The sequence below is a fragment of the Neofelis nebulosa genome, chromosome 13, assembly GCF_028018385.1.
Source record: "Neofelis nebulosa isolate mNeoNeb1 chromosome 13, mNeoNeb1.pri, whole genome shotgun sequence".
In the NCBI taxonomy this organism is placed as follows: domain Eukaryota; kingdom Metazoa; phylum Chordata; class Mammalia; order Carnivora; family Felidae; genus Neofelis; species Neofelis nebulosa.
This window is the reverse complement of record NC_080794.1, coordinates 5,526,322-5,548,616: the sequence shown is the minus strand read 5'-3', so window position 1 is coordinate 5,548,616 and position 22,295 is coordinate 5,526,322. Positions and strand designations below refer to the sequence as shown.

The 22,295-nt window shown below is 44.7% G+C and overlaps 1 protein-coding gene across 5 annotated transcripts in view; it reads left to right on the top strand.

Moving 5' to 3' along the window:
• Positions 1-4,527: 4,527 nt before the first annotated feature.
• The window catches only part of TARBP1 (TAR (HIV-1) RNA binding protein 1), a 90,533-nt gene continuing 72,765 nt past the window's right edge, over positions 4,528-22,295 (top strand). For 3 of the 5 annotated variants that reach the window (XM_058696184.1, XM_058696185.1, XM_058696182.1), the window contains exons 1-8: positions 4,530-5,510; positions 11,136-11,233; positions 12,770-12,839; positions 15,063-15,211; positions 16,106-16,158; positions 17,675-17,772; positions 20,929-21,064; positions 21,920-22,016. In XM_058696184.1, the coding sequence (XP_058552167.1) occupies positions 4,574-5,510; positions 11,136-11,233; positions 12,770-12,839; positions 15,063-15,211; positions 16,106-16,158; positions 17,675-17,772; positions 20,929-21,064; positions 21,920-22,016 (1,638 nt within the window). In that variant the 5' untranslated portion in view covers positions 4,530-4,573. Of the gene's footprint in view, positions 5,511-11,135; positions 11,234-12,769; positions 12,840-15,062; positions 15,212-16,105; positions 16,159-17,674; positions 17,773-20,928; positions 21,065-21,919; positions 22,017-22,295 lie in introns of all 5 variants that reach the window. The other 2 variants (XR_009252106.1, XM_058696186.1) reach the window with 2 other exon arrangements.

The following is a 22,295-nucleotide window of genomic DNA, read 5'->3' as shown; positions in this document are numbered from 1 at the left end:
TTTTTTTTTTTTTAATGTCTGTTAATTTTGAGACAGAGAGAAAGAGAGAGAGCGTGAGTGGAGGAGGGGCAGTGAGAGAGGGAGAGAGAGCAAGAATCCCAAGCAGGCTCCGTGCTGACAGCGCAGAGCCTGATGCGGGGCTCAGTCTCACGAACCGTGAGATCATGACCGGGGCCAAGGTCAAGAGTCGGCCGCTTAACCGACTGAGCCACCCGGGGGCCCCTGAATTCTTGTTTATCCAGTTTCAAACATTTACCGGAGAGCTACCATATTTCTGGTACTGTGTTTGCTGTGTAGGCTACAAAATGAATTGAAGCAAAATCCTAATTCTTAAGGGGCTCGTAAACCGTGGTGGAAACATACATATTCATCCATTCGTATGACAGTAAATTTACCGAGTGGCTACTCTCTGCTAGACACGGGGAGTGCAGAGATTATGAGGCAGTAAACCTCACATACTAATCGTAGACTTTCTTGATGTTTTAGAGGCAACGTAGCAGAGGGCACGGGTTCGAGTCCCCTCTGCTGCTTTTTTGTTGCGTGACATTGGGCAAGTCACTTAACCTCGCCCATTCTTGGTTTACTTTTCTGTAAAGTGAGAAAAATAATAGCGCCTCATTTATGAGTTGTTTTGAGAGTTAAATGCAACAACACATATACAAAAATGTTACTATGTGTTCTTCATCGTAAGGATAATGGACAAATTATTATTACGAAATGGAAGATTGGGATAATACAGAACGGGGCATTGGGAACAGCTTTCCGGAGATGCCTTGGAATTTGGGTCCTCGTGGAGGAGTTGGAGATGGCTAGTCAGTCAGTGAGCATTGCTGGAGCGCATTACAGCGAGGGATGCAAGAAGCCAGATTAGTGTGATTAAAGACATAACTCCATTCCTCCTTCCCACCAATTGCTCATGGTAGGGGAGTGGGCAGAAAAGTGAGCCTGCGATTATATCACTGCATGACAAATGCTGTGGATGTGCCAGGGTGTTTTGGGAATTTGGAAGAGGGTCACCTACTTAGGTGGGGTGGGTGTTGTTGGTGGGGGTGAGGTATTTAAGAAATGACTTTCTGGAGAGATGACATTTGAACTGTATCTCAAACGGGCTATAGGCACCCGATGGTTTGATTTTAGGAAGATCATCATGGTAGCAATATGGAGTATGTACTGGAGTGGAGGGTGATGCGGGTAGGAGGTTGTCGCTGTTACCTTCGTAAGAAACGACATCAGTCAAAAACTCAGGTATTAGTTGGGGACAGAGAGGCGGGGACACTAGAGATTTAGAAAGATCCACGGATAGATTTGAGCAGTGATCATACGTGGCAGTCAAGGAAAGGAGCGAGAAGTCTACAGGGTCCCAGGGTTTTTGACTTGGGCAGCTGACTGAAAATGGCCATTCCCCTAGATGGGAAACAGCTGGCGAGAAGTAAGGATGCTGGGGAATGAGGATAATAGGCTGAAGTCTGAAAAAGGGGAAACTGAGACTGATGCCCTGGTGGTAAGCCAAAGGAGATGTCTGGTAGGCAGTGGATAGACAGGTTTGGAGCTCAGGAGAGAGATCTGGGTGGGAGATATAGATTTTCCCCCCGCATTGTTAGCATGTAAATGGGAGCTCACTTTGGTTTTAGTGACGTTATTCAGGGAAGACTTATAAAGTGAGAAGAACAGAGGCCTGAAGATGTAACCCTGGAAACAGGCCAGGAAGAGAAAGAGGAGTCTTCCTCCAAAGAGGTGGAGACGGAACAGCTGGAAAAGTCGAGAAAAGCAAAGAGGAGGAAGAAGTTAGGTCATGAGAACCGGAGAAAAACAGTGTTTCAGGAAAAGGAAGTCCTCAACCGTGAAGTACCACAAGGACAGAAGAGGCGGCTTTTGTGGTGAGGAGACCCCTGCCCTCCTTGATGAGCCAGGGAAGCGGTGACTGGGGGAGATAATTCGGGCAGAGAGAATAAGTAGTACAAACATGTGGCAACAGAGGAGTTCCATGTGTCTGGAACCATGGGCAGAGTAGGGAAAATTAGGTTATGAGGCTGGTTGGCTTTCACTGGATGCCCAAGAAGCCACCAGTGTGCTCTAAAGTTGGGCGTTATTCTGTAGGTAATAGGGAATGAATACATAGGCCAACTTATGAGTGTATTTTTAATAAGTCATTTTTTAAAGGTTGTTTTTAAAATTTATTTATTTTGAGAGAGAGAGAGAGAGAGAGAGAGAGAGAGAGAGAGCGCTCAAGTGGGAAAGGGGCAGAGAGAAAAGAGAGAGACAGAATCCCAAGCAAGCTCCATGCTGTCAGTGCTAAGCCGGAATGGGGGCTCGATCTCATGACCCACAAACTGTGAGATCATGACCTGAGCCGAAACCAAGAGTCTGTTGCTTAACCGACTGAGGCACCCAGGCGCCCCAGTAAGTCATTTTTAAAAACTGAGGTAGGGGTACCTGGGTGGCTCAGTCGGTTAAGCGACCGACTCTTGATCTCGGCTCAGGTCATGATCTCACGGTTTGTGAGTTCGAGCCCCTACACAGGGCTCTGACAGCACAGAGCCTGCTTGGAATTCTCTCTCATCCCCCCTCTCTCTCTCTGTCTCTCCCCTGCTCTCGCGTGTGCTCTCTCTCAAAATAACTAAGTAAACTCTCAAAATAAATAAACTTAAAAAAAAACCTGAGGTAAAACTTACATGCAGTGAAATGCATAGATCTTGGGGATTCAATTCAAGGAGCTTTGACAAGTGTGAAACCTGGTGTAACCAGCACCCTAATCAAGATAAAATACTTCCACCACCTTAGAAAGTTCCCTTGTGTCCTGTTTTAATCTCCACTCCCTACAGGTAACTACCGTTGTCATTTCTACCCAAAAGATTACTTTTGTCTGTTCTTGAATTTCATATACCTGGAATCAGACCGTATGTAAACTTTATTCTCTGGCTTCTTTTGTTCAGCATGAGGGTTTTGAGATTTAGCCATGTTGTTGCACGGATTCGTAATTCATTCTGTATTGCTGAAGAGCATTGTTATATGAGTAGGTCACAGTTTGCTCATCTGTTCTTCCATCGATGGACATTTAGGTTGTCATAAACTTTTGGTAACGACTAAGGTTGGCAAAAACGTTCATGCACAAGCATTTTTGTTGGGGTATGTTTTCATTTACTTCAGGCAAATACCTAGGGGTGCAATGGCCGAGTCATCAAGGAGATACATTTTAACTTCATTAGAAACAGCTTTCCAAAGTGATTGTCCCATTTACACGCCCACCAGTAATGTATGGGAGTTCCAATTGTTCCACGTCCTTGCTCTTTTCCTCCTTTAGAATTTAGCCATCCTGATGGGTATGAAGTGGTATCTCTTTGATGGTCTAATTTGAATTTCTTTAGCAGCCAATATTGAACACCTTTTCAGAGGTCTACATTTGCGGTTAAGTGTCTGCTCAAGAGTTTTGCTCATTTTTGTTTGCTAGGTATATGAAAAATGTAGATTGAGGGAAATTGATATTTACTGGCATGTGATATGTTGAAGGCAATTGATATTTACTGACACATTCTTAGTGGGTTTACAACAGAACCATTTATGCATTCTATTAACGGAAAACTGAATGAGTCTGAAATACAGAAAAAATCTTGCATATAGGATGTCCGGTAACTTCCAAATTATGGAAAATCAGAAATATAAAAATAACTTAAAATTATATACAAAAAACCTAACTTCAAATAACTTTCTACCTCATCAATTATGTTTAATGCACGTCAAGCTCTTTGAAGATGGGCTTGTGTCCTCCCCCATTGACTGCCAGAGAGATCTTTATGGTTAGAAGGCAAAGAAAACCCATGTGATAGATCGTTTGCCTAGGATTAAGCCAGGAACCAAACCAGTAAGGTACATGCTAAGGTGCGGTTTTCTGTTTTTGCGGGTAGCTCTAGATGCACAGAAAATACACAGATGGGCAATTTTTGAGATCTCTCGTTGGAGCACAAGCACTATGTGGAAACATCTGCATGTTACATCAGCTTGGGCATTTACCGCAAAGGCTGGCGTTGGCATCGTTTTCTGCCCTGTCCCTAACACATAGCTGTAGTACTTTTCAGGGCCTCTGAATCATTCTCAGTTTTCATTTTATGGCTTTTTGGTTTGGTTTGGTTTTTTGCAGGTGTCCGGAACCCATTTCAGACCCACTGCGTCAGTCTCTTTGTGAGCGGTGTCAACCTGCGCCTTTTTGCCAACAAGCTTCTAGGAGACTGAAGTACACCGAGGTGTGCTTCTGGCCCACGGTCGCAGGCACGCCTGCTTGATTTAGGGCCCTGGGGCAGGCCCATCTCCAATTAGGAATTGATGGAGCCGATGCCCTGACGACGGTGACGTTTAACGAGGGCTTTCTTTCACTACAAAATAGTAAGGGAGGGGCGAGAGGGATCGGGTTGCAGCCAGTGCTGCCGGGGGGAGCCCCAGAGCGCGCAGGGCCGGACCTGGGCGGGCTGAGGGCCCCCTCCGGGCAGGCGTGAGCCCGGGCCAGCCGCGCACGCGCACGCACTCGCGCACGCCGGCCCCTCATTTGGGCGCCGGGTGTCGGCGGCGCGCGCGGGGGCAAATGGAGTGGGTGCTCGCGGAAGCGTTGCTGTCGCAGAGCCGGGACCCCCGGGTCCTGCTCGGAGCGCTGTGCCGCGGGGAGGCGTCCGCGGAGCGCGTGGAGACGCTGTGCTTTCTGCTGCAGCGACTCGAAGACGAGGAGGCGCGCGGCGGCGGCAGGGGCGCGGGCGCGCTCCCGGAGGCGGCGCGCGAGGTCGCCGCGGGGTACCTGGTGCCGCTGCTGCGGGGCCTGCCCGGGCGCCCCGCGGGCGGCTCGGACCCCGGCCCGCCGGCCCGCCACCGCCGGCGCGTGCTGAGGGCGGCGGGCGCCGCCTTGCGTTCGTGCGCCCGCCTCGCCGGGGGCTCGCAGCTGGCGGCCGCCCTGGCCGTGGAGGCGCTGCGCGACCTGCTCGCCGGGGGGCCCGCGCCCGGCGCCGAGGCGGCCGTGGAGGTGCTGGCGGCCGTCGGGCCCTGCCTGCGGCCCCGCGAGGACGGGCCGCTGCTGGAGCGGGTGGCGCAGGCGGCCCTCGCCCTGGCGCTGGCCGCCGACGGGGACGGGGGCGAGGCCGGGCCCGCGGAGGACGCGGCGGCGCTGGCGGCCGGGCGGCTGCTGCCGGCGCTGGGCCAGTGCGGCGGGGCGGCGCTGCGGGCCGTGTGGGACGGGCTGGGCGCGGCCGGGGCGCCCCCGGGGCCGGGCCGCGTCGGGCCGCAGCTGCTGGTGCTGAGCGCCCTGGCCGAGAGGCTGCTGCCGGAGCCCGGCGCCGACCGCGACCCGCGCACGCGCGAGGAGGGCCCGGACGCGCGGCGCTGCTGGCGCTTCTGGAGGACGGTGCAGGCGGGGCTGGCCCAGGCCCAGGACGCCCTGACGCGCAAGCGAGCGCGCTACCTGCTGCAGAGGGCGGTGGAGGTGTCGGCGGAGCTGGGGGCCCGCTGCGCTTGCGGCCCCCAGGAAGGAAACGGTATTTGCCTCTTTGCCCCCGGCCCCACCCCGCTTGGCTTTCCGCTGGGGAGGCCCCCCCGCTTCTGAAACCCAGCTCTCCGCCCTCCGTGCCTTCCCTTGACCTTAAAGCCCGGACACCTTGGGAGGGAGCCTCACCTCTAGAGGATGTGCTCCCAGTGTCACCAATCACTGCAGCTGAGAACAGTCAGCGTTTCTTAACCTTTCTGACCCAGAGCGGGGCGGAGCCCTGCGTCCGTGGAATAATTAGGAACAGGACTGAGCCCATTCAGGATTTTACAGACCACATTTGCGCGATCTCGTGGTAGGTCCATCCTAACAGAAAGGAAGGGTTCGCTTCCATCAGACTGAAAGAAAAATTATTTCCCTGCCCTGACCAGTGCATTGAGGTTTGAGTGTTAGAATTCTGAACCCGAAATCGTCACACTCTTTGAAAGTTTCTCTTGGCGATTCTCTGTCTGGGAGTTACTGAAGTTTGTTAAATGTGTAGTCCTTAAGTCGACCTTTTGAGGGTATTTTTGCTGTTGATTTTAAGTAAAAAAAAATTTTTTTTTAAACCTTTTGAGCCTGGGCTTCCTACAAGAGTAGTTGAAATAACCAGGACTCCCTTCCATTTGGTACTTACTGTTAATTGGTTTGTTCACTGAAATGGGTGGACATGCCCTTCGGTCATCTTTTTGAGGTCTCCAAGACCGAAAATACATTGATTCAACATTGTCTCAGTAGGCAGAAAATTTCTACTTTGTCAGCTATAGCTGCCTATTACTGGTAAAGGATTTTTGTTTGGTTGAAGTTGTGAGTAGATTTTCCTGTTTGTCTAAAACATTAGATAGTAAATGTTTTGACAGTCCACGAATTGGTGATCATCTAATTAGAGTTTTCACTGGAGAGGACTTTTTTAAAAAAAATATTTTATTTGTTTTTGAGAGAGAGCTCAAGGAGGGGCTGGGCAGAGAGAGAGAGAGGGAGACAGGAGCTGAAGCAGGATCCGAAGCAGGCTCTGCGCTGACAGCGAGCTCAATGTGGGGCTCAAAGTCACAAATGGTGAGATCATAACCTGAGCTAAGTCAGATGCTCAACCAACTGAGCCACTCAGATGCCCCTGGAGAAGACTTTAAAAATACCAAAATTAAAGCCATTTATTTTAAAGAATCATTCTGCAGAGTTTTAAAGATAAGCAATAGTTTTTCTGTGCTCTTCCGCTTCTAGTTTCCATTTCAGAAAACAACGTCTTGTACCCTTTTAATGGATTATTTTGGTACTTACCTCTGTGTCTTCCAATGATCTGGGTAAAGCAGCATCCATTGTCATAGTTACCCTTTGGTTAAATGTGAAATCAACATTATAAAGGTATGACTGAAATTACTGTTCACAGGTGGTCTATGTAGTAAGCTACGATTTTTTTTTCCTTCTTGCAAGTTTTTCCTGGAATTACATCATTTAAAAATCTGGTTTTCTCTGTATCACTAATTCAGCCTCAGATTTTGAGCTAGTTGTCTCAGTTTTTCTTGTACAAAATTTTCCTGGTTTTTCTCTTAGATTTCTTTGACACGTTTTTGTTTGTTTGTTTGTTTGTTTGTTTTTAATGTTTATTCATTTTTGAGAGAGACAGAGACAGCGTGAGCAGGGCAGGGGTAGAGAGTGAGAGAGGGAGACAGCAACCAAAGCAGGCTCCAGGCTCTGAGCCATCAGCACAGAGCCCGATACTAGGCTTGAAGCAACGAACTGCAAGACCACGCTTAACTGACTGAGCCCCCCAGGCGCCCCTTGGATTTCTTGATCATTTCTTGATCATTTCTGTTAGATGCCTGTAGAAGTTCAGCCTGGTACCCAGCTTGCCTTCACCTGGTGCTTAGATCTGCCTTCACCTGAGTCCTGTCTTGGAACTCTTGTTTCCTGGGGTTCTTACCTTCCCCCTTTTTGATTTACTCACTTGTTTTGATGTACAGCATTTTCCACATATCGAAATTTTTAAAAAATTTTTTTAACATTTATTTTTGAGACAGAGACAGAGCATGAACAGGGGAGGGTCAGAGAGAGAGGGAGACACAGAATCTGAAACAGGCTCCAGGCTCTGAGCTGTCAGCACAGAGCCCGATGCGGGGCTTGAACTCACAAACTGTGAGATCATGACCTGAGCTGAAGTCGGAAGCTTACCCGACTGAGCCACCCAGGCGCCCCCGGAGATCGAAATTTTTAAGAGCATATCTGATGAATCCATCAAAGAATCCGTTGTGTCTGATATGTTTTTATTTCCATCATTCCTATCTGACACTTCCGTTCACTGAGAATCCCCATCTGTTCATACATGCTCGCTGCCTTCTCCACTAGGTCCTTTAACATCTTCAACTTACTCGTCCTAGTCATGTGTGTATGCATGGGCCATTTCTAAGTTTGGTTTGGGTTTTTGTTTTATTTCTTGGCAGTGGGGTCACTCTCTTCAGTAGAGACTGAAGTAAATATGCATAGAGAAGGCCGCTCTTCTGTTAGGCCATTAGTGCTGGGGGTTGAGTCACACTAGTGTGTATTTGGATCTTGTTGTTGCTGTGGTTGTGGATTATTGCTGGCTTACGTTCAGTGGGAAGTCGGGAGTACCCAGGGGTTTGGTCAGTGTACTTGTTTTTCTGAGGCCCTTGATGCTAACACCACAGCTGGGGTCCTTCCCTCAGGGGTAGACCGCTGATGTTTGTCCCTCGGTGCAAGGCTGGAGGTGGAGGGCGAAGAGGGGTGGGACTTTTCATATCTTCTGTGCCAGCCTCTTCTCAGGCCCCATGTGCCTGAACCTCAGGGTTCCAGCTTTCTATGCCATCTCTGCCCCCACCCCCGTGGCCAATAATCTCTGTCTCCTACCCTTTTTAGTCTGTGTGCTGCCGAACCTAGCACACCTCTGACTCCCGCTTAGTGGAGGGTTTAGAGTTCCCTTACCCTGTCCTTGGGTGGCTTCGTTCTGCTTGTATCTGCTGTCTTGGCTGCTGGTTTCCTGCCCTCTCCCAGCAGCAGACCTGCTACCAGTCCCAGTGCAGGACTCTGGGCATGAGACGGTCTCCTCCTGTCGGTGCAGGTTTCTGTCCATCCTTCAGGGCGGCCAGCTTTTGCCTGGTATCAGGACTGCGGCAGGCATGGGGACGTGTGAGGCTTTCCCCCAGGGGCAGACAGGTGTGGCCTCTGGTGTGAGGGGGGGTCCAGGGCGCAGACAGGCTTAAGCAGCTGACCACCGTCTTGTACCCTTGGAGGGCTAGGGTGGGCTTCTCCAGTTAGTCTTGCTGCCCCTTCAAACCTGGGTGGGGCTCGCATGCTTGTGCTGCAAAGTCTCTTCTTGCCTTTCCCACAGTCTTGCCTCTTCCCACAGGAGGAGGCCTAAGGGAACTGAGCTGGTGAATGGTTGTGGATTCCCTTTGCGGTTCTCCAGGTGCTAGGCTGTTAAACTAGCCCACACCTGGCCTTGAGAAACTCCCCAAACGTTCGTTGTTTCTTTGCCTCTCTATTTTTCAAGTTCCTTTATTTATTTTGAGAGAGAGAGAGAATCCCAAGCAGGCTCCGTGATGTCAGCGCAGAGTGGACATGGGGCTTGATCCCACGAGCAGCGAGATCATGACCTGACCCGAACTCAAGAGTTGGATCCTTAACTGACTGAGCCACTCAGGTGCCCCTCGTTGTTTTTTTTAAACTACTTTTTGGTGACCACCTCTTCCTGCACTTGGCCAGAGGTAGGTCAGTTTGCATGTCCTGTCTGTTCTTGGAGAGACTTTCTGCCGTTTGGAGTTCAGATCACCGGGTTGCTCGGCAGCCTTAGGTTTCAGGAGTTCAAGATTCTGTGTGTTGTCCAGCTTTTTCCCTTTGTCAGTATGGCAGGAATGTTCTTCTGTGGCTTTCTATATCCTAAGTGAAAGCTAAGACCAAGCATGTCTAAATGCCTTTGTTTTCCCATCACATTTGATTTATGGTTTGACCGGGGGTAGGATTCTAGCCTGGAAAACGTTTCCATTCAAAATTTTGAAGGCGTTGATCTATTGTCTTCGAAGCTAGAGCTTTCGTTGTTGCTCTTGCCAGTCTGAAACCATTCTGAATCATGTTTATTTATATGTGCTGGGTTTCTTCTCCGTGGAAGTAGGGACTGTGCCCCCATCATTCTGAAATTTCACAGTTTTGGCTTGGGTCAGTTTTCATCCCTGTGCTGGCCACTGGTGGACCTAGTCAATCTGGAAATCATGTTCTTCAGTTCTGCGAACTTCTCCTGAAGTACTTTATTTCCTTCCTTCCTTCCTTCCTTCCTTCCTTCCTTCCTTCCTTCCTTCCTTCCTTCCTTCCTTCCTTTCTTATTTCTGTTCTCATGTTGGATATTGAAGCTCCTGGACTGGTTAGCAAAGCATCTTCTCTCCTGTTTCCTATGATTTTGTCTCTTTGTTCTATTTCTTGGGTGACTCTCTCAGCATGATGTCTGGTCCTTTCTCTGTGCTTCTTGTTTTTTGCTATCAAATTTTTATTCTCACGCGATCTTTCTTGTTCTTACAATGCACCTTATTAATCGTATCCTTTTCTTACGGCAGCCTGAGGTTTATCTTGTTCCCCCTACTTGTGTTTTCTCCAAATCTCCTCTGTTTGGTCTTGATCTTTAATGTGCACGTTCCCGCAGACATCTGGTGATCCTTAGATTCCTGTTTCTATTTAAGAATAAGGAGCCAAAAACCAAGTTTAAGTCTCTAAGAGCCCGCATGAACTTCACTGCAAGGTGATCTCCCATGACAGGTCTTTCCTCTTGGGCTGGCCAGATTCCACGGAGACCTTCTAGTCTGCTGCTGCATAGTGAAGTCCTGGTCAGCACTCTGGGACCTGAGGGGCTCATGTGATAGAAGGGGCAGGTAGAAGGGGGTCTCAGCACCCGGGTGCTTCCATGGTCACTTAATTCCCGGCTTCATACGGCACTCATTCCTGACCTCAGCAGAGTCCAGTGCCTCTCCCTCCAGAGACCCACAGTTTTACCTTCTCCGGAGAATCACTTCCAAGCTTTTTCTGGCTCAGAGCACAGGAAGGGGCACCAAGGCTCTGTTACTTAAACACACTGAACACACCTCTTTTAGTTTATCCTCGGTTTTTGCTTCTACTTACAGAGTTAGCTTTTGCCGGCAATTCCTTAGGTCTGGGGAAATTTTTAAAGTAGAAATCAATTTTTTTCTTGGCTTTCCCCGTGGGTACTTAATACTCAAGTTTTCTTGAGTCTGCTTAGTTTTTCTCTAATTTTGCAAACAAAGCTTCACTGCTGTTGTCTGCTTCCCTGTTTTCTCCACGCTTCTGGGCTTTTGCCTCTGAAAAATCTTTGGCTGTTACAGCGAGGTTCTCAGGGAGAGAAAGCAGGGTTTATGACTCTTACCCAGAACTCCAAAACAGTAATCTTATTAAAAAGCAAAAGAGAGAGAGAAAAACAACAACAACAACAACAAAAAACACAACTCCTTTTGAGATTCTTGTTAGCCCGAGCTTCCTCTCTGGGCTTTGATACAGTGGTACCCTGCATTATTAGAGGATACAGTGTCTGGTAACAGTGGCAGGATTTTAAAAATGACTGTCATTAAGAAACCTAAAAAATACGCAAAAGGAGGAACTGATTTTCCTTTTTAAACCACATCAGGCCCGAGTCTGTTTTGGTGGTCCGAGAAGAAAAAGGATGAACTTCTCAAGTTTTGGGAAAACTATATTTTAATTATGGAAACTCTAGAAGGAAATCAGGTGGGTGTTTTCATATTTTAACAAATCCTATGTAGATGCAGTTTTAATTTTTTTTTTCAAATGTTTTGTAAAAGCAGTGCAGAAAAGACGAATTTGGATAAAGCATAATGGGATACAGGTGCCCTTTGTTCTCTGGCATAAATGCAATTTAAAACTGTTAACTCAGGAAATTAAAGCGTATTTTTAATCGACTTAAATTGTGACTCAGAGATTTTTAGCCTTGTTTATTGTTCCCTTGACATTTCCTTCTAAAGAGTTAGTTTTTACTTTCTCAGTGTTCTGAATAATCCCCAAAGAAATACACACTGAGGAAAATGTTACTTAAGGTGATTCTGAGATGAATTGTTGTTAAATAAATAATTGCCCTTTAATTTTGTAGGCCGGTCTCCCTTCCTTTCTTCCTTCCTTCCTTCTTTCTTGTTTTAGTTCTTATATCTGTGTGTACCTAGTCATGCAAGTGGAAACTTGAAAAGTCATTTTCAGTTAACTTTGAGTTAGTTTTTGTAGAATCATGGAATTTTTAAGGTGAGAGGAATCTCTCAGAGAGGGAGAGATTGTGCATGTGTGTGGGAGGGGCAGAGAGAGAGAGAGAGAGAGAGAGAGAGAGAGAGAGAGAGAGAGAGAGAGAGAGAGAGAAAGAAAGAGAAAGAAAATCCCAAGCTGGCTCCGGGCTATCGGCATGGAGCCCCAAGGGCCAATCCTGAACTGTGAGAGCATGACCTGAGCCAAGATCAAGAGTTGGATACTTAACTGACTAAGCCACCCAGGCACCACTAAATTTCTAAATTCGGGGCATCTGGGTGGATCAGTTGTTTGAGCATCCAATTTCGGCTCAGGTCACGATCTCCTGGTTTGTGAGTTCGAGCCCCGCCTCAGGCTCGCTGCTCTTCATGTGGAGCCTGCTTTGATTCAGATCCTCTGTCTCCCCCTCTCTCTGCTCCTCTCACATTTGCTCGCACTTTCTCTCCCTCTCAAAAAAGAAATAAATGTTAAAAAAAAGCATTTCCAAATTCAAATAAGCTTTTATGGTTTTCCTTAATCAGTATATACATAAGATCCCTATAATTTGTTTAGAAACTCTGATTTACCTACCATAGTCTAAGTAGTTGAACACTGAACTCTGAACTGGCCCTACTTCTAAATGTATGGCCTTGAACAACTTGAGCGACTAGAGAGAATATTTTTTCCCTTTTTTGTAATCTGTTGGTATTATCAGCTCTGCCTGTTTCCCAGCACAGCTGAGGATTACATGACGTGGTTTATGATTCTCACTGTACAAATGTGACGGTCCTGTTACTCTCTCCTAGGCTGTGATCGTTAGCCTTGCCGTACTCGGTCTCATACACCAGAATTCATATGATTTAACAACTGGAAGAATCTGGCACCTTCTGCATAGTTTTTCTACAGGGAAAAAAAACAGAAGGGCTACTGTTCTATAAACGGATGAAAAGCAGATTCATTTTCTTTTTTCAAGTTCACCTCGAAGTTTTCAAAGGTGAATTTTTATTTCATATGGTGTTGTGTTTTTGTTTTCAGATCCATGTTATAAAGCCGGTTTTACCAAAGCTCAACAGTCTGTTTGAATATGCGGTGTCCGAGGAAAATGGTAATGATTACTTTTATTTTGATTCTTGTGACATTTAGTGTTTCTTTTTTCCTCCTCGTTTGTATGCCTGCCTCTTACTCATTACAGAGAGTTGGGAAAAACTTTAAAAGTGTAAGGAGGATGATGTGAATCTGCTGCCACCAAGAGAACGGCTGTTAACGTTCCAGACCCACACCTCTGGACTGATTGATCACAACGTTTGTCTCACTTAGGCTTGTGTCCAGACGCGTTTACCTATAGCCGTAAATAGTTTTTGAGAACATAATTTTAAATGACTGCAGAGTTTTCTGTGAGTCGGAGGTATGGTTAACTCTGTAAACTTTTGGTGACGGCACACTTCAACCCTCACAGAAGGAGGAGAATAGCGTGTAAGATGAACCCCCTCGCCCAGCTTCGGACAGTGATCAACACGTGGCCAACCGGTGCCTTGTATCCTCTCTCAACCTGTCCTGCCGCTTCCCCACCAGGGACTGCGAAGCCACCCCAAGACAGCGTATCATGTTGTCTATAATTATTTCAGCGTATAGCCTTAAAAGATAAGGGCTCTTCAGTAATGTTTTGATGTCGGTGTGGTCTACGTTTTTAATAATAGCTCCTTGGTATTATATATTTTAACTGCTCTCCGTTCTTATTCTCCAGATCCGTTTCATTGTTTGTTGGTTACTTTTTGGGGGGGTTCAATTACTACTCTGTCACTTGGACTTCTTAGGAAGATTCCAAGACAGAATTTGGAAAACGGTTTTTTAAGCCCTTCCCTAGTTCTGTATTTTGAGAGCCTTTTAGGAGACACAGAAGGAAGCGGAGCTTCCTGAAATTATTTTATGAAATGAAGTTTGAGTCAACAAAACCGCTAAATGCAGGCTGACAGTGGTTAGTATGCATATGGATGATAAACTGTTACATTATCGTGTTTACCCGTGAGAATTAACCTAGGTAAATGGGTTTTAGTGCCTTCTCTAGATAATTACAACTTTAATAGTTTGACCCCTTAGGAGTTGAGCTTTTATTCAGCCAAGCGCTGTAGTTGCTTTTGGATACACTGGGATTTTTCACAGAGCGAAAGAATCTGTAGTCACCTGGGGCTAGAATTTAATTGAATCCTGTTGTGATTTCACTTATGCATTTACTATTAAAATGATTCTCTTGTTACCATGTTTTGCCCACAGCTCTTGGCAAGCCAAATCAAATAGCAGTGACAGATTTTGAAAAATTACCATTGCCAAAGCATTGAACAAGCGTCTTGGCCTAAATTACAAATAATGGACCAATTTATTTCTAGAATGCCAGGAGTTAAAAATGCTGAATAATTTTTTTCCTAGAAGCATTAAAGAACATTTCAAAAGAGTTTAAAAAAAAAATCTCTAAGGTACATATTTATTCCATTTTTTTGTGTGTTTTTGCCCTCACTCATTTATATATTTAACAGAAATTCCTTAGTGTCCAGTATATGCTAAGTGCTAGGAAAAAAGCGGTGAGACAGATGTACTATTTTTGATTTAACTTTTGTCTCTTTTCCGTGAAAAAAAAAGTCTCGTGATAAGTTCTGTAAAGGTACCAAACAAAGGACTAAAATGGAGTATATAGTGAGCAGGGCAGGGAAGGCCTACCTGAGAAAGGACGTCCAACTTCAGAGTCGAGGCGACACTGTGTACAGAAGCCCTGAGATGGGAACAGGAGAGAGCAGCAGAGAGAGAGAGAGAGAGAGAGAGAGAGTCCTAAGCAGGCTGCACACTCAGCGCAGAGCCCGACACGGGCCTCGATCTCACCAACCGAGAGATAATGACCTGAGCCAAAATCAAGAGTCGACTGAGTCACCCAGGTGCCCCGTTAAGATTTTATTCCACGTATGAGAAGCCACTCAAGGGTTTTAAGTGGAGGAGGGACAGTTTCAGGTTTCTGTGTGAAAAATGGGCTGAAGTAGGGTGACAGGGATTGTTTGAAATGGCCCCAAATCTAAAGTCCCAACCCTGTGCACCGTAGAGGTGGTAAAGTTGCCTATGGTCTCTCTAAGTGAAACTATCTGATCATGGAACACTGAAGACTGAAGTCCTTTTGGTCACTCGGTGAGCACCCTTGGATATGATTTAAAAACTCATTGCTGTAGTGTCCTAATGAAGTTAACGTATCTGTGTGTAAATGTGTTTATTTACGAATCTATAGTCTGTGTGGCACGACGTAATGTGAGAATCAGCTGTCAACAACATCAGGTGTTTATTTCCACAGGAAACTGGCTCTTTCACCCATCCTGGCATATGTGTATTTATAAAAGAATGTTTGAAAGCGAAAATAAAATCCTGACCAAAGAAGGTGTTCTCCATTTTTTGGAGCTATATGAGACCAAGGTTCTTCCGTTTTCGCCAGAATTTTCTGAGGTACTGACAGCTTCTCCCCACCACCCCGCCACCCCACCCCCCCGCCCCCGCTCCCTTTGTCAAGAGATGAGAGGAAAAGGCATTTGTTGCATCATAAGTGATCTTCAAAAAATCTGTATATTGGGGCTCTCACATAGCGAGTAACACTTTATAGATTTGCATAACAATGCTGCTTCCACAGTTCTGAATCCCTGAATTAGTGTTAGCTATTGTATTAAGCAGAGATCGCCTTTTGAGCTGTATTTATTAGCATCTATACGTCCATTGATCAGAAATCACACAAAGCGGAGACTGAGAATTATAGCCGTGATTTAAGTCTTACGGTGCCTGTGAGTCACGTGATCACTGGGTGCACAGTGATTTACCCCTTATTTGGAGACACCCTAGTAAACTTTCCTAATTGAGGACCTGCTGTCATGTTTTGAGATGTCTCATTTTCCACATTCTCCTGTCCTCCCTGCGCTTCCTAGACTCTTGCTTTTTTGGCCCTATGTCGGGTAATATTTTTGAAAATATAATTTTCCCCCCATTTTATTTTCCAGGCATAGGAGCCTACATGTTCTCTTGAGTATCTTTTTTGTTTTTTTCCTCTGTAACTGTGCTTATTTTCCGTCGTGTATTTCTTCTTGGGGTTTGTTTCTTCCTTCCTGGCCCTATAGGAACGCTCTTCCTAAGTTTCTATCAGGTGGGAAAATTCTGTATTTGTTGTGGCAATGGACTTAAGGGACCCTCCGAGGTTAGCATGGAATTAGCCTGCAGGGTAAGAGATGAGCTTTGCGTAGAGCAGCTCGTCTGCATCGCTACTGGGATATGCAGTTCGGGCAAAGCTGACTTTTCAAAGTTGCAGCTGTAGCTTGACATTGATTACTTTTTTTCTTTTTTCTTTTTGTTTAGTTTCTTATTGGACCATTAATGGACGCACTTTCAGAGAGCTCTCTATACAGCAGGTAAACAGGCAGTACGTAACCTAGCAGCAATGTAGGAATTATGTACTTGATGCATAAATTTAACGTGTTTGTGAAATAGGACCAGGCAGTTTAATGCATTTGGTACATCTTACGTGTTGCTGAAGAGACATGAAACTTTTTCTTGTTACAACGTCCCTCTGTGTTTGTGGTTCTTCTTGTTCTCTTTCTATTAGCGTATCAAGTGTTCCTTCTTTTTCTCTTATTTCTTACCTTGAACCCTTCCACTCTTGGGCTTCTGGAAAGGATAGGTCACAGAGTTTATTTACTTTCTTCCCCTTGCTCTGTTTTCTGCCCTTTTGCAAATTATAGTGACTTTGGCTAACCAGCAGCTCTGTCTGCTGGGCGGACTTACCCATCTGTGTCCTTTTCAGGGTCGGTCTGTCAGTCTGTCTGTCCATTTGCCTCTCCATCCACGTGAGAAGCCAGGAGTTCACAGCAGCACCTCCGATGCCAATCTGATACCACAGGGCTCACTAACCTTGCCGTTTCCAAATCTGACAGTGGCTGCCATTGTCCAGAATATATCACTTCCTGCCCCCTCTCCACTCTGAAAAGTCAGACAGCGAAAAGTTTGTCATTGTGCGATGGCCTCAGTTTTTCAGCATTATCTGTACTCTTGAATTATACCTTCAGAATTTCCCCTTGCTTTTGAACTTACGTTGTCTTTCCAACATCGATGAAGTAAATTTATACTTGCAGGTCTTCTGTTCGGTGTACCTCTAAACAGAAAAACACCCACTGCCAGTCTCTTTGAGATGTTTAAGTTAGTTTGTGCTGCTGTTAATATTTAATCCCATTTAATAAATATCAAAAGAACATAGCAATGCTTGATTTGCCAATTAGTTTTCAGATAACTCATTACTGTTGAATAGTTCTGTGAAGCAATTAGACAGCTGGAGAGCAGTAAAACCTACTTGGTGCCTCTAAAGGAGCCGGCAGACACATTTATTATGAAATGCCTTCAGTTTTCGCCCACTCTAATGTGTTCAATTAACAGATAATGTCCCTGGCGGAAGCATATAGCAAAAAAAGCCCACGACTTTAGTATACGCGAATAGTTAAATGCTCTTGCAGAAGTAATTAATTACCCATATATGTTTTTCTGGGAATGTTATTTCTTTTATTTAATACTTAAAGATTTGAAATCATTGGATTATATGTTGGAAACAATGAAGTATAATTGAAAATGATCATTTTTAGACTTTTTAAAAACTGACGCTGTTTAGCAAGATTCATATATGCGTGTCAGGGAAATTATCGCAAAAAGGAAATTCGCGGCTACTTAGTGTGTTACGTTATTAACCCATGTCCGTTTTCCTAGAAGACCCTGATGTTTCTGTAATCAGAAGGAGCTTCAAAATTTCACTGAAAAATAAAATGCAGGTTCAGAAAAAGACGTTTGTTGTTGAAAGACTTTTGAGCCATAGTTCATCTAGTTTCAGTATCCTTATTTGTAAATTTTAAATATTTGTTTCTTTCCCTCATTTGTCTATAGGTCCCCAGGCCAGCTGATAGGAAGTGGTTCTCCATTGGGACTGAAATTACAGAAGTTTTTAGTCACTTATATTTCTCTTCTTCCAGAAGAAATAAAGAGTATGTGTTGGCAAAGAGTTTTTTAATTTATTAGCTTTAAGGCTTAAAAAATTTTTTTTAGTATATTGGTGATAAGCACTATCCTCTAACTATTATAATCAATATTATCAAAGTAATTTCCTTGTTTCGGAATTTACCTATTTTGTCAGAATTATACAGGTGTTTATTGTAATTGAGTGCACACTTTTGCCTTTATATATAATACGTAATTACTAGCATTGGCATGAGTAAAGTGGAAGTAATTAAAAAATTTTTTTTGTTTATATTTGAGAGAGCGAGAGAGCAGGCACGAGTGGGGGAGGGGCAGACAGAGGGGGAAACAATCCGAAGCAGGCTCCAGGCTGTCTGCACAGAACTCGACACAGGGCCCAAACCTATGAACCGTGAGATCATGACCTGAGCCAAAGTTGGACGCTTAACCAACTGAGCCACCCCAGGTGCCCCAACATAGAAGTAATTTTAGAATGGGTGCTGCAGTTGGCTGTCTTTTCTAGTTTTCTCTATTCGTTTTCTAAAAATCAGTAAAATTGTTTAAAGAAAGAGAAGCCTGGGTTTAGGAAAAAGTTGTAAACAGAATATCCATTGTGGCAAAACTGCCCATCTATAGATAGGAACTTAAAAGGTCACAGAAACATACAGTTGTTTTACGTAAGACCTCCTATCATAGAAATACCCGTTCCCATTGGGGTTTCATTTTCCTTTCTGAGGAGTTAAGTTGATAAGCAAAGATCAAAACCAGTGTTCTTTTGTTTGCTGAGCAGAAAGACTTAACTCTACTTCCTGGGTCCTTTTCACTCGTGGCTTTGTGGCTTGTAAAGTGAACCTGGGTATGAAATACATGCACGTTTCCTTTTGTATTTCATCTGCAAGTATAGTGAAACAAATGACCAATGGTAATATCCACTTAAAAGTCAGGAGAACAGGGAAAAGATGATCTGTATATCTCAACTTCAGATTTATGGAAAATTGATCACTTTGATTGCTTTTGTAAAAAACCCGCTCCTGGAGAAGGTAGCTCTCAGACGCTGTGTAGTTTGCCCGAAGTCAGCCATACGGAGATTACTGTGCCGACCACATTGGCACATCCCAGATCTGCGCCGAGCGAGGGAGGGGGTGGGGGTCAGCGCCCCCGGGGTTTCAGTGCCTGCTGTCTGTGGCCATAGCCAGCATGCAGAGGATACCTGTAAGCGTGTTGAATGAATGTGAAATGGAAGCGTGGCCATCGCCGTCTTCTGTGCTGTGAGTGAGTGAGGTGTTAGGCAAAAGGGGGAACTTAATTAGTCCCACAAGAGGGCAAGTAAAGTGTTTGTTTACTCAGGTTTCACTTGGTAGTTTTTTAGTCAGCAATTTCCAGTGAGTATCTTAAATGTATCTAGTTTTGTGCTAGATACTTTGGAAGATACAAAGTGCGTGATATTTTATAAATAAGTAGGATAAAGTATTATTTTATAAGTAAAACATGAAACACAAGTTCCTTTCAGCAGCTTCCAAGGATTTCTGAAGTCATTCTATAGGGATGATCAGAGGAAACAGACATTTACGCTAATTGCATGACTTAAGGGTCCTTTAAGAAATCACATATTAGCAGAGAAGGCAGGACAGAGCACCTGATGTTTGTATCTCAAAATAGAAAAATAAATAGCGATTAGATCCATTCTTTTTTTTTTGAAAGCTATGAAATGTCTTTTTTTTTTTTTTAATTTTTTTCTAATGTTTATTTATTTTTAAGAGACAGACTGTGAGCAGAGGAGGGGCAGAGAGAGAGGGAGACACAGAATCCAAAGCAGGCTCCAGACCCTGAGCTGTCAGCACAGAGCCTGATGTGGGGCTTGAACCCACAAACTGGGATGATGACCTGAGCCGAAGTCAGATGCTTAACCGACTGAGCCACCCAGGCGCCCTGATTAGACCCATTCTTACCCTGTTTTTCTTTAATAATCTCCAACAGAAGAATGGCTTTTAACAGTAAAAAGTTGATCTTTTACCTTAAGCTTTTTTTTTTTTTTCTTTACACTATAGCTGCATGGTTATCAGAATCTTTACAAGAGTAGAATACTTATAGGAATGCAATTTGAAATAACATTGATTTTTTCCAACAGGTTTGTTGAGCTAAAATTCACATACCATAAAACCCTTTTAAAGTGTTCAATTCGTTTATTTTTTAGTACATTCACAAAGTTGTACAACCATTACTTCTAATTCCAGAATATTTTCATCACCCCCAGAAAGAAACTCTATGCCCATCATCAATCAGTTTCCACTAATCTCCTTTCAGTTCCTGTCAGCCACTAATCTCCTTTCTCTACAGGTTTGCCGATTCTAGACATTTCATATACGTGGAATCATACAGTATGTGGCCTTTTATTTTATGTCTGGTTTCTTTCATTTAGCATAATGTTTTTAGATTAATCCACGATGGGTCATGCAATAATGACCCATGTATCAATATTTCATTCTTTTTTGTGACTGAGTAATACTGTACTGTATAGATATCTCACATTTTATTTATCCTTTTATCAGTTGGTAGACCTCTGGATTGGTTCCACTTTTGTTTTTTAAGTTTACTTATTTATTTTTGAGAAGGCGAGTGAGCACAAGCAGGGCAGGGACACAGAGAGAGGGAGAAAGAGAATCCCAGGCAGGCTCCACGCTGTCAGCACAGAGGCCCCACTCAGTATCGAACTCATGAACCCTGAGATCATGACCTGAGCCGAGATCGAGAGTCAGATGCTTAATGAACTAAGCCACCCGGGTGCCCTGGTTCCCCTTTTGAATATTATGAATAACTCTCCTGTGCATATTCACATACACATTCTTGTATGAACGTATGCCTCCAGTTCTTTTGAGTATATGCCCAGGAGAGGAATTGTTGGCTCCTATGGTAATTCTCCGTCTAACTCATGGAAGAGCTACCCAGCTTTTCCATACTGGCTGCACCGTTGTGCACTCCCACCAGCAGCGTGGGAGGGTTCCAATTTCTCTGTGTCTGTGTCAGCACTTGTTACTGTTTATCCTTTTGATTGTAGCCCTCCTCGTGGGCGTGAAGTTCTGTCTCATGGTTTTTGATGTGCATTTTCATACCTAATGACTGCTGACGTTGAGAAGCTTTCCAGGTGCTTATTGGCAACGGTGATATTTTACAACTTTTTCTTTCAGGCAGTTTCCTATTAAAGTGTATTCAGAAGATGTCAAGTAGACATTGGTGTGCCATTCCCATTTTGTTTCTGTCAAAGGCTTTGGCAAATGTCCCACGATGTAAGGCCCTGGGTATCGAAGCTCTTCTTGCTCTCAGGTAATTTACTTTCTGCTCACGTACGTTTGTGTGTTCACATATGGTTATCTGCCATAACTTTCCGTCAGTAAATTTTGTTTTCCCCCCTGCTTTCATCTATCGTGAGTGGTTTTGGTTAATACTGACTGGCCTTGGGACTTCTGAGCCCTTAATTTTTATATTAAGTAGTAAAAAAAAACCAAAAACCTGTGTATGTGGTTGAGCTTGCTTTGTTTTTATGAATTACTGATGTAGGTTTGTGCCATGATACATGCTGTTGGATTTTGATGATTTTTTTTTAAATTTTTTTTTTTTTTTCAACGTTTTTTTTTAATTTATTTTTGGGACAGAGAGAGACAGAGCATGAACGGGGGAGGGGCAGAGAGAGAGGGAGACACAGAATCGGAAACAGGCTCCAGGCTCCGAGCCATCGGCCCAGAGCCTGACGCGGGGCTCGAACTCACGGGCCGCGAGATCGTGACCTGGCTGAAGTCGGACGCTTAACCGACTGCGCCACCCAGGCGCCCCGGATTTTGATGATTTTGAAACAAGGCCAGTAAGGTTCTCTTCAATTACATTGATAATGTAGGGAACTAGGACTAAAATATCAGACGGTAATATTGATTGTAAAGTATTTCAAAAACCGTAAACTTCTTATTTGAAAAGTGTCATTTATAGTCTTTGAAAGAGGCGTGTTTCATAGTAAATTGAGTTCTAGTAGAGACCTAATGGAAAATAATAGCCTTGAAGTTGCACTGACAGTGACTTTCTGCAGTGGGAATCGTAGATGCTAGAAATCAGCTCGTCAATATTTACGCGTTATCAGAATTGTCTTTGAGAACATGGAAACGCATTGTTTTTGTTTTTTGACGTCAGGGATGTTCTTCAGTGTACTATGATCACCCATCAGATTCTCTTGAGAGGGGCGGCTCAGTGCTACCTTCTTCAGACAGCCATGAATTTGGTAGACGTGGTAAGTTTGTCTTCTTTACTCATGATACTTCAATTTACAAGTCTTTCTCCATGAGCAGGTGTGCAGAAAAGTGTCAACATAGCAGGCCTGTGGTGCCGTCATTAGAAAGCCCTGCTCATAAGGTCAGCCCGGCCCTCACTCGTGGCTGGGAACTTGGATTTCAGGAGGTTTCCCCCTATCCTCACTGGTAAGAGCGATGTACTGTGCCTCAGGTGTTTACACACACAGTCGTCTATACTGAACACCTCCTCCTTCTCGGAGTCTGGGGTTTCGGTAGGT